This window comes from Salmo salar, chromosome ssa29, assembly GCF_905237065.1.
Source record: "Salmo salar chromosome ssa29, Ssal_v3.1, whole genome shotgun sequence".
NCBI lineage: Eukaryota > Metazoa > Chordata > Actinopteri > Salmoniformes > Salmonidae > Salmo > Salmo salar.
Genome location: NC_059470.1, coordinates 10,960,990 through 10,973,400, shown reverse-complemented (window position 1 = coordinate 10,973,400; position 12,411 = coordinate 10,960,990). Strand labels below are relative to the sequence as shown.

At 41.7% G+C, this 12,411-nt stretch overlaps 1 protein-coding gene across 2 annotated transcripts in view; it reads left to right on the top strand.

Moving 5' to 3' along the window:
* LOC106590128 (plexin domain-containing protein 2) overlaps positions 1-12,411 on the top strand; it is a 192,421-nt gene that overhangs the window by 160,643 nt on the left and 19,367 nt on the right. The window contains exons 12-13 of one of the 2 annotated variants that reach the window (XM_045710524.1): positions 4,030-4,068; positions 4,197-4,419. In XM_045710524.1, the coding sequence (XP_045566480.1) occupies positions 4,030-4,068; positions 4,197-4,270 (113 nt within the window). In that variant the 3' untranslated portion in view covers positions 4,271-4,419. Of the gene's footprint in view, positions 1-4,029; positions 4,069-4,196; positions 4,420-12,411 lie in introns of those variants that run through there. The other variant, XM_014180733.2, reaches the window with a different exon arrangement.

The window sequence follows — 12,411 nt, the reverse complement described above, 5'->3', positions numbered from 1 at the left end:
GCCTACCACTGTTGTGTCATCGGCAAACTTGGAGTCATGCCTGGCCATGCAGTCATGAGTGAACAGGGAGTACAGGAAGGGACTGAGCACGCACCCCTGAAGGGCCCCTGTGTTGAGGATCTGCGTGGCAGATGTGTTGTTACCTACCCTTACCACCTGGGGACGGCCCGTCAGGAAGTCCAGGATCCAGTTGCAGAGGGAGGTGTTTAGTCCCAGGGTCCTTTGCTTATTGATGAGCTTTTCAGGGCACTATGGTGATGAACACTGAGCTGTAGTCAATGAATAGCATTCTCACGTAGGTGTTCCTTTTGTCCAGGTGGGAAAGGGTAGTGTGGAGTGCAATAGAGATTGCATCATCTATGGATCTGTTAGGGTGGTATGCAAATTGGAGTGGGTCTAGGGTGTCTGGGATGATGGTGATAAGTGTGAGCCATGACCAGCCTTTCAAAGCACTTCATGGCTACAGACGTGAGTGCTACAAGTCGGTAGTCATTTAGGCAGGTTGCCTTAATGCGCTTGGGCACAGGGACTATGGTGATTTGCTTAAAACATGTTGATTTAACAGACTCAGACAGGGAGACACTGAAAATGTCAGTGAAGACACTTGCCAGCCCATGCTCGCAGTACACATCCTGGTAATCCGTCTGGCCCTGCGGCCTTGTGAATGTTGACCTGTTTAAAGGTCTTACTCACATCGGCTGCGGAGAGCGTGATCACACAGTCTTCCGGAACAGCTGGTGCTCTCATGCATGTTATTTGCCTCGAAGCGAGCATAAAAGTAGTTTAGCTCGTCTGGAAGGTTTGTGTCACTGGGCAGCTCTTGGCTGTGCTTCCCTTTGTAGTCTGTAATGGCTTGCAAGCCCTACCGCATCCGACGAGTGTCAGAGCCGGTGTAGTGCGATTCATTCTTAGTCCTGTATTGACGCTTTGCCTGTTTGATGGTTTGTCGGAGGTCATAGCAGGATTTCTTATAAGCTTCCGGGTTAGAGTTCCGCTCCTTGAAAACGGCAGGTCTAGCCTTTAGCTCAGTGCGGATGTTGCCTGTAATCCATGGCTTCTGGTTGGGGTACGTACGTACGGTCACTGTGGGGATGACATCATCGATGCACTTAATGATGAAGCCAATGACTGATGTGGTGTACTCAATGCCATCGGAGGAATCCCGGAACATATTCCAGTCTGTGCTAGCAAAGCAGTCCTGTAGTTTAGCATCTGGTTCATCTGACCACTTTTTTTTATTGATTGAGTCACTGCTGCTTCCTGCTTTAATTTTTGCTTGTAAGCAGGTATCAGAAGGATAGAATTATGGTCAGATTTGCCAAATGGAGAGTGAGGGAGAGATTTATATGCGTCTCTGTGTGTGGAGTAAAGGTGGTCCAGAGTTTTTTTCCCTCTGATTGCACATTTAACATGCTGATAGAAATTTGGTAAGACGGATTTAAGTTTCCCTACATTAAAGTCCCCGGCCACTAGGAGCGCCGCCTTTGGGTGAGAGTTTTCCTGTTTGCTTATGACGGAATACAACTCATGCCAGCATCAGTCTGTGGTGGTATGTAGACCGTTATACGCTGCCGATACAGCGTATGACCAGCCAGCTGTATGTTGATAGTGTCGTCCTTCAGCCACGACTCCGTGAAGTATAAGATATTTCAGTTTTGAATGTCCCGTTGGTAGTTTAATCTTCTGCGTAGGTCATCAATTTTATTTTCCAAAGATTGCACGTTTGCTAGAAGAATGGAAGGAAGTGGGGATTATTCAATCGCCTACGAATTCTCAGAAGGCAGCCCACCCTCCAGCCCCTTTTTCTCCGCCTTCTCTTCACGCAAATGACAGGGATCTGGGCCTGTTCCCGGGAAAGCAGTATGTCATTCACGTTGGACTCCTTAAAGGAAATAAAGGATTCTGCCAGTTTGTGGTGAGTAATCGCAGTTCTGATGTCCAGAATTTATTTTTGGTCATAAGAGACGGTTACAGCAACATGATGTGCAAAATAAGTTAAAACTTAAGTTACAAACAACGCAAAGAAACAAACAAAAAAACACAACTAGTTAGGAACACGTAAAACATCATCCTTCATCTCCGACGCCATCTTTATTCATCTTATTAATGCGTGCAGATGACTGATGATGTTTTATAGGAATGCATCACTGTATGAATCTGCGACCACAAGGGAGGGAGGTTAGCTAGATTGATAAATCGAGGGAAGTGAAGTGGAATTGTGAAGTGGAATGGAATGGGCAGAATAATTGAGTACGCTCTCAGACAATAATAGTTAATATGGTAAGGTGCTCTTTGGTTTCCCAGGCTTGTAGAATTGATGTAAAAAATGGAGTCTAAACCTGTAGGGAGTCTAAACTTGCAGAGTCTAAACTTGCAGAGTGGTGTTTAACGGTGTCTTAGGCAGTGGTTGGAATGGTGAGTTAACATATGATTTCTGGTTCCTGTTCTGTAGAACTGGTGCCCGGTGGTTCTGGGTTAAATGGGTCTGGATCCAGCTCCACTATGTGGTGATCTCTAAAGCAGATGCCTAAGGTTTTGGCTCTGAGTACTACCCACTACACAAACATCAATGGCATCCAGCTCCACTTTTCTGACTTCTAAATTACAAATTGTAGGATTTATTTTTTCATTCTCCTAATCTCTGTCTTACATTCAGTGTTTCAGTCCTTGACCTTTTCTCTTTTATACTCCCAATTTTCTTCTTGGTAGAGATTGCATGGAAATGCCAATTTCTCTCAGCCAATGTTAAACGGGCAATCTGGGATTAGAAAAACAGCAAAACTCATGAGGCATTAATAAATTATATTCTTCAAAAGTCAAAACATTTATGTACCTATACCAGTTTGCCCCTTTAAGACCTTCACTCAATGAGGTGGATGAGGTGATGATATGACCACAGATGCCTTGAACGCTGGAGAGAGGTGGAGAGGAGTGTGAGAGAGATCCAGCTGAGAGGCAAAACAAACCCCAGCGATGTGTGGGTGTGTTAGCATGAAAAAAGTCAGGGGTTCTGTGTGACACACAGAGACCCTCACAATTCCTGACACGCACAGAGGATCAGTTTCTCCCTCCGACCCAGTTCTCTCAGCTTGGCGGTTCAGAGGCACGTGCTACTAGGGGAGGGAGGGAGGGAGCGAGGGAGAACTCTGTTACTAGGAGGTGTGAGAACCCATCACTTCCCTCTCCTGTTCCCAATCCCCCCTTTCTCCTTCTTCTCCCCTTCCCTCCCTCTCTTACTGCTCTCACTGGCACGGGATTGGTCATTGAATTTGATTTCCTGCCTTGCCCTCATACACCTTATCGCATAGGCCGTGACATTTCTTAGACTAGGAAATGGTTGCAGGCATTAAATGATCTTTGATCTTGGAAATGTAAATGAAAAAAAGCCTTTGAAATAGATTTACTCAGTTGAGACCCCATTTCAAAGCTCTTTCTAGTTTTGATATGGTGGAATAGCACGCATAGCGTTTCACAGGCTCATGTATATGGCAAATTAGCATAATATGGATCCTATGAGGTGTGTAAATTCATATCACCCCTCTCTCAGAGAAGTGGGTCACAGTGAATTTACATGTTTCATAGTTGCTTAACCCCAGACTGCATTTTAGCTGTTGAATTATGCATGGGAGAAGCATTTTATCCAAAACATTCATTTTCATTGCAAATTAAGTGGAGAAAATTCACTTTTAACCCAAGATTATCCGTATATGAAATAATGGTCAAAAAAAAAAAATTTGCTATAAACCTGTGTAATAATTGTCAGTGATGATTATTTCCGAATATTTGATTGACATTCTTCACCAGTGTTAAGATCAATAGTTGTTGTTGGCAGGCAGACAGCTCTCTGCTGTATAATAGACATAGGGACTCTATATGTAAATCTACGGCTGTAAGGATAACACAAATCACAGACAAACCTTTTTCTGACCCTCTATAACTCATCCCTTTCTCTGCTTCTGTCTCTCCCTCTATCTTTATTTCTCTCTGTCTCTCTCTCTGCGTCTCTTTCTCTCTCTCTCTCTTCCACAGATGACACCAAGATTGCTCTGCATCTCAAAGACAATGGAGGTAAGCCTCTCTTTTCCTTCCTAGATCCTTTGACTGTTGACAGTTGTGTTTCTCTGTGCTGCTGCATGTTGTGTAGAGTATACGGGGTATGTTTACAAGGCTGCGGTCTGTGTATTTATGGCTGACAGATTGCTTGCTCCAGAAAGCAGATCGCTTTTTGATTTCTGGGGAGGACAGGCCAAGGGAAGGAGCGGCTCATTGAAGCACCTCATCCAGAGGCTGATTGAAATGGCTCTGTACCAAGCTTCTGGATGGGACTGATCAATCATGGTGTCTAAAATCTCAATTTAATACATTTTAAATTCACGGTACAACACATCAAAATGTGGAAAAAGTCAATGGGTGTGAATACTTTCTGAAGGCACTGTAGTTGTGTCCCAAATGGCATCCTATTCCCTATAGTGGACTACATTTGACCAGGGCCCATAGTATGTTTGCCATTTGGGACACAGGGGTATTCACGCCTCTTGACTTTTTCCACATTTTGTTGGGTTATAGCCTGAATTTAAAATGGAATAAATTGAGATTTTGTGTCACTGGCCTGCACACAATACCCCATAATGTTAAAGTGGAAATAAAAATTTTAAAAAAAATGTAATTATGTCTTCAGTCAATAAGCATTCAACCCCTTTGTTATGGCAAGCCTAAATAAGTTTAGGAGTAAAAGGTTGCTTAGCCTCTTGAGGACCCCTTCGAGATACAATCCCGCTAAAGGGATTGGTTGGACAACAACCAGTGAGATAGCACGGGGCGAAATTAAAAAAAATAATATCTCTAAAATAAAATTCAAATATTATACGGCATTTTAACCTCTATGGGCTAGGTGGGACGCTTGCGTCCCACCTACTCAACAGCCAGTGTAATCCCGTGGCGCGTTATTCAAATACCTCAAAAATGCAAAAACTTCAATTTTTCAAACATATGACTATTTTACACCATTTTAAAGACAAGACTCTCGTTAATCTAACCACACTGTCCGATTTCAAAAAGGCTTTACAACGAAAGCAAAACATTAGATTATGTCAGCAGAGTACCCAGCCAGAAATAATCAGACACCCATTTTTCAAGCTAGCATATAATGTCACATAAACCCAAACCACAGCTAAATGCAGCACTAACCTTTGATGATCTTCATCAGATGACAACCCTAGGAAATTATGTTATACAATACATGCATGTTTTGTTCAATCAAGTTCATATTTATATCAAAAACCAGCTTTTTACATTAGCATGTGACTAGCATGTGACTAGCATTCCCACCGAACACTGCCGGTGAATTTACTAAATTACTCACGATAAACGTTCACAAAAAGCATAACAATTATTTTAAGAATTATAGATACAGAACTCCTCTATGCACTCGATATGTCCGATTTTAAAATAGCTTTTCGGTGAAAGCACATTTTGCAATATTCTCAGTAGATAGCCCGGCATCACAGGGCTAGCTATTTAGACACCCAGCAAGTTTAGCACTCACCAAAGTCAGATTTACTATAAGAAAAATGTTATTACCTTTGCTGTCTTCGTCAGAATGCACTCCCAGGACTTCTACTTCAATAACAAATGTTGGTTTGGTCCCAAAGAATCCATTGTTATATCCAAATAGCGGTGTTTTGTTCGTGCGTTCAAGACACTATCCGAAAGGGTAAATAAGGGTGACGAGCATGGCGCAATTCCTGACAAAAAATGTCTAAATATTCCATTACCGTACTTCGAAGCATGTCAACCGCTGTTTAAAATCAATTTTTATGCCATTTTTCTCATAAAAAAGCGATAATATTCCGACCGGGAATCTGCGTTTAGGTAAACAGACGAAAGAAAATAAAGCATGGGGTCGACTCGGGCACGCGCCTAAGCCCATAGTACTCTGATCGGCCACTTGCCAAATGCGATAATGTGTTTCAGCCAGAGGCTGCCTTGATATCGTTCAGCTTTTTCCCGGGCTCTGAGAGCCTATGGGAGCCGTAGGAAGTGTCACGTTATAGCAAAGATCCTCAGTCTTCAATAAAAAGAGCCAAGATGAACAACTACTTGTCAGACAGGTCACTTCCTGCATGGAATCTTCTCAGGTTTTGGCCTGCCATATGAGTTCTGTTATACTCACAGACACCATTCAAACAGTTTTAGAAACTTTAGGGTATTTTCTATCCAAAGCCAATAATTATATGCATATTCTAGTTACTGGGCAGGAGTAGTAACCAGATTAAATCGGGTACGTTTTTTATCCGGCCGTGTCAATACTGCCCCCTAGCCCTAACAGGTTAAAGATACTCTACTCGTTAATCCAATCACATTGTCCGATTTCAAAAAGGCTTTACGGTGAAAGCAAAACATTAGATTATTTTAGGATAGCACATTAGCAAAAAAAATTAAAAATAAGCCATTTTCCAAGCACGGATAGCCATCACAAAACCAGATATACAGCTAAAATTAAGCACTAACCTTTGACAATCTTCATCAGATGACACTCCTAGGACATCATGTTAGACAATACATGCATTTTTTGTTCGATCAAGTTCATATTTATATCCAAAAACCCAATTTCTACATCAGAAAATGTTTTCTCCCCATAACTTCCGGTGAATAGGCACATTTAATTTACAGAAGAACTCATAAACGTTGACAAAATTTATAACAATTATTTAAAGAATTAGAGATAATCTACTCCTTTATGCAACCACTTTGTCACTGTAGTTTTTCAAGGGATTCAAAAGAAAAACTAAATTTGTAATTTCTCCCACTTCCTGATTCAATTTTTCTCAGGTTTTTGCCTGCCATATGAGTTCTGTTATACTCACAGACACCATTCAAACAGTTTTAGAAACTTCAGCGTATTTCTATCCAAATCTACTAATAATATGCATATTCTATTTTCTGGGCCAGAGTAGTAACCTGTTTAAATTGGGTACGTTTTTCATCCAGCCGTGAAAATACTGCCCCCTAGCCCCAAGAGGTTTTAACAAGTCACATAATAAGTTGCATGTGTAATAATAGTGTTCTACATGGTTTTTGAATGACTACCTCATCTCTGTACCCCACACATACAATTATCTGTAAGGTCCCTCAGTCAAGCAGTGAATTTTAAACACAGATTCTACCACAAAGACCAGGGAGGTTTTCCAATGCTTCGCAAAGAAGGGCACCTATTGGTAGATGGGTAAAACAAAAACAAAATTACATTGAATATCCTTTTGGGCATGGTGAAGGTATTAATTACACTTTGGATGGTGTATCAACACACCCAGTCACTAAAAAGATACAGGCGTATCTGTAGAGGAAGGAAACCACTCAGGGATTTCACCATGAGGCCAATGGTGACTTTAAAACAGTTACAGGGTTTAATGGCTGTGATAGGAGAAAACTGAGGATGGATCAACAACATTGTAGTTTCTCCACAATACTAACCTAATTGACATAAGGAAAAGAAGGAAGCCTATACATAATACAAATATTCAAAAACTGTTTGCAATAAGGCACTAAAGTAAAACTGCTAAAGAATTGGCAAAGAAATCAACTTTATGTCCGGAATACAAAGCATTATGTTTGGGGCAAATCTAACACAACACATCACTGAGTGCCACTCTTCATATTTTCAAGCATGGTGGTGGCTGCATCATGTTATGGGTATGCTTGTCATCGGCAAGAATTTGTGAGTTTAAGAGAAAACAGCTAAGCACAGGCAAAATCCTAGAAGAAAACCTGGTTTTGTCTGCTTTCCAACAGACACTGGGAGACAAATTCACTTTCAGCACGACAATAACCTAAAACGCAAGGCCAAATATACACTGGAGTTGCTTACCAAGACGACGTTAAATGTTCCCGAGTGGCCTAGTTACAGTTTTGACTTAGATCGGCTTGAAAATCCATGGCAAGATTTGAAAATGGCTGTCTAGCAATGATCAACAACCAAGTTTACAGAGCTTGAAGAAATATTGTACAATCCAGGTGTGAAAAGCTCTTAGAGACTTACCCAGAAAGATTCACAGCTGTAATCGCTGTAATCGCTGCCAAAGGTGATTCTAACATGTATTGACTCAGGGGGATATGTTAGTGTTTTATTTTTATTTTTCAACAAAATCTGTCTTCTTTTCGATATGCAGATGTTTGATTTAGTTTATTTGGAATTTTCTAAATGAATAATTTTCTTAGTGGACAATTCCACATTGAATACTGCATGGTGATGAATTACGGCCACACCATCTGTTTGGTGAGTAGGCCTAGTCTTAATGATTCTGGATGAAAATATGTTCATGGTCTTTATCAAACAAATGTGTTTGCATATTTTCAATGTTGAACCTGTCTATGTTTAGGGGGTTATATCCTAGCCCTAGGCTAACCAATTCTAAATGGCACTAGCTGTTCGCAAAGTAGCCTAAGCGTAAAATAGACGGGATGAAATTATTCCAAGACTGCAGCTCGTTGTTGGAACACATATTTCCCTACTTCAATCAACCAGTCCATTTTGAATTTGTGATAATACTGTCATCCTTTGGCAAGGAATGTAGCTTATGTATCCCATCAGTTAGATACATTTTTATACACATGTATTTCTGTAGGCCTAATGGGAGCTTATGCACGCACTCGGGATGCTTGTGTAGAGGGAGCGGTGTTGTTAGACAATGTCATGTTTTTAATGTTTTGACAATTTAAATGTTCTTTTTTTAAAATATTAAAGTTTTCTGCTGTATAGCTTCACCCACACGGTGTTTAGTTTGTGTGTGTGCGTCTTTGAGTGTGAGAGAGTGACATTTGAATTCCAAAATGAGTCCCGACTCTATCAATTCCAGAGTGAAGCACTCAAATATTTAATTTCCTGCTGGAGAGGAATTGGAAATCTCTTATCGTCCTTTCATTGCTCAAACATTGCCTATCTCACTTGCTGACTTGTGGCACAGCCTCTTCCCAGAAACCTGGGGTATCAGCCAGACAAGAGAACATCTCTGCATGCACATTTTAATTTTGGAGAAACCAGGTCTGTTTCACAGGGTTCGTCCCAAATGGCACACTTTTTCTTGTGTAGTGCACTACTTTTGACCAGGGCTCATAGGGCTCTGGTCAAACGTAGTGCACTATGTAGGGAATAGGGTGTTATTTGGGATGCATTCACTGTGTGGGAAGCGTGCTGGGAAGGGATTTGGACTTAAGGTGAAAGCCAAAAGGGAGGGAACGAGCCAATGTGATGATCTTGAGAACATACTGAAACCACAAACAGCCAAAGGCTGCTGCAGCCCAAACCACACCATGTTGTCGCGAGGTGCACAGTGTGCATGTGAGAGATTACAACCACAAACCAGTCTCACGTACACAGTATCCAAGCCATGGGACTGCAATATGGAGAGGGTGTCTAAAGTAATGGTAGCTGTGGCCACCAGTGGAGGTTGCTGAGGGAAGGACGGCCCATAATATAGGCTGGAACGGAGCGAATGGAATGGCATCAAACACATGGAAACCACATAATTCCGCTCCAGCCACTACCATGTGGCCGTCCTCCCCAGTTAAGGTGCCACCAACCTCCCGTGGTGGCCGCAGGTTTAGCACACATCTTCACTCTTAGGGAAAAAAGGTGCTATCTAGAACCTAAAAGGGTTATTCAGCGCTCCCCATAGGAGAACCCTTTGAAGAACCCTTTTTAGTTCCATGTAGAACCCTTTCCACAGAGAGATCTACATGAAACCAAAAGGGTTCTACCTGGAACCAAAAAGGGTATTACCTGGAACAGTGGCGGTCGGTGCCGTTTAATTAAAAGGATGCACATTGTTTGTCTGAGCATGGCCTTATTTCTATTACAGCATATTGGATGAGTGTCAATCATATTCCATTCACCCAGCTCAATGTAACATCGATAGGTTTAGGCTACTACATAATACTCAAATGTTCCCTATACCCATCATGAGGTTGCTACATCCTATGAATGAAAGTTTACAAAGTTTACAGGTCGAGAGAAATTTGTGTAGTCAAGGTGACAGACGTTGACATATTCAATACCTCCTTACAAACTCTTGCCTGCATCTAGCTGATCTAGGGTGTAATCATTAGTTTCTACTGGACAAATTCAGGTATGTTTATCCCCGTTTTGTTCCATTTGCTTCTCCATAAGAAAAGTTTTTCAACAGAATCGGCAGAATGAATACACCCCTGATCTCACACACAAACACAGTTCACTTTCATAGCATCCACATACAAACAGTATGATCCCTTTGATCGTTGTATAATTCCTTCTCGCATCTACGCTCGCTCCTCCTCTGACCTTTTTGGACTTCAGTGCACAACACATCAGCTGTCTGTGACCAGGCACAAAAAAACTTTCCAAGCCAAACCTTAATATGATAACCGCTAACCTCTACACACAGCCTACATCGTTGTCACCATATTAGCTAACGTCATAGTCTAGTCAACATAGCTACTACAACTAACGTGTTAGTAAACCCACTACAATCATGCAGTACAGTGTACATTCAGCAAGCAGTTTAGCAGTTACACCGGCGAGCCCCAGTGGCAATACATTTATAAAACCAAAAGCTTACCTTGACTTGGAAGAGTTCCAGTGTTGGATAGCCATAGCCAGCTAGTTAACATAGCATCCCTCTCTGTTTGGGCCGGGTGTTTGAGTAGGCTAAACTAAACTGCATCTGGCTTAAAGGCCTTTGACACAACCTCTATCTTCCCCCAATGTCATCTACTCTCACTATCTGTTCAATAAAATCTGAAAATACCAACAACAAAAATATTTTAAGCAATGCTAGCTGTGTATTTAGTATTTCATATTTAGTGCATCTCATCCACTCTACATTGAACCCATCATCTCTCTGCATCGTGTCCTAGCTTTGGGCTTGTTTTTAGTGTAATTTCTATCAGATCCATCAGTGCGTGTGTCCTTTAACCTTGGGAAACATGGAGCATGGCAGAAAACGCTAAGTCGATTAGCCGCGGCTAAGTGATAAGATAAGGGACAATAGGGATGTACCGTACTGTCTCACTGCAGAGGCAACTCTAAGAGGACAGGACACTCCTTATCCTCCATTTAAAATCAGGATGAGAAATAGGCTCTTTCTCCCTTTGAATCTGGCAGAATGAATCAGGCTGCATCGCCAATGGCACCCTATTCCCTACATAGCGCACAACTTTTGACTTGAGCCGTATGGAAAAGGGTGCTATTTGGGACACAACCTCAGTATATGTGCTGATTAGCCTTGCTAGACACATTAGCCAGGTGAGAGGATGGCTGTGGCCCTGTGACACTGTATTGTCAGTAATGTGGTGCTAAAAGGGATAGCGTGGTCTGGGTCCACACGGTCATTCAATTAATCTTCTATCTCCTAGTGCTAATGTGTTTTTATTGCTGTCTGAAGGCTCAGTAAGCAGGTTAATGTGGTGAGAGCGTTTATGAGGAGGACACAGCGTGATTGATCATAGGGAGATGGTTCAATGTTGGACTCCATCTATGTCTGCCATGACCCCCCACAGTCCCATTCATGTGGCTGTGTCATGACGTGACTTTGCTTCATTAGACTGAATAAACAATGAACTAAGACCATGCACATGTCCACCTTTCAAGGCCATGCAAGCAGTAGCAGAAGAATATTCACCCATTTTTGATGATTGAGACACTGAGACTACTAGTGGAGGCTGATGAGAGGAGGGCGGCTCATAATAATAGTTGGAATGGAGTAAATTGAATGGTATCATTCCATGTATTCCTTTCCAGACATTACTGATGTACAGTTGAAGTCGGAAGTTTACATACACTTAGGTTGGAGTCATTAAAACTCGTTTTTCAACCACTCCACAAATTTCTTGTTAACAAACTATAGTTTTGGCAAGTCGGTTAGGACATCTACTTTGTGCATGACACAAGTAATTTTTCCAACAATTGTTTACAGACAGATTATTTCACTTATAATTCACTGTATCACAATTCCAGTGGGTCAGAAGTTTACATACACTAAGTTGACTGTGCCTTTAAACAGCCTGGAAAATTCCAGTAAATGACGTCATGGCTTTAGAAGCTTCTGATAGGCTAATTGACATAATTTGAGTCAATTGGAGGTGTACCTGTGGATGTATTTGAAGGCCTACCTTCAAACTCAGTGCCTCTTTGCTTGACATCATGAGAAAATCAAAAGAAATCAGCCAAGACATCAGAAAAAGAATTGTAGACCTCCACAAGTCTGGTTCATCCTTGGGAGCAATTTCCAAATGCCTGAAGGTACCATGTTCATCTGTACAAACAATAGTACGCAAGTATAAACACCATGGGACCATGCAGCCATCATACCGCTCAGGAAGGAGACGCGTTCTGTCTCCTAGAGATGAACGTATTTTGGTGCGAAAAGTGCAAATCAA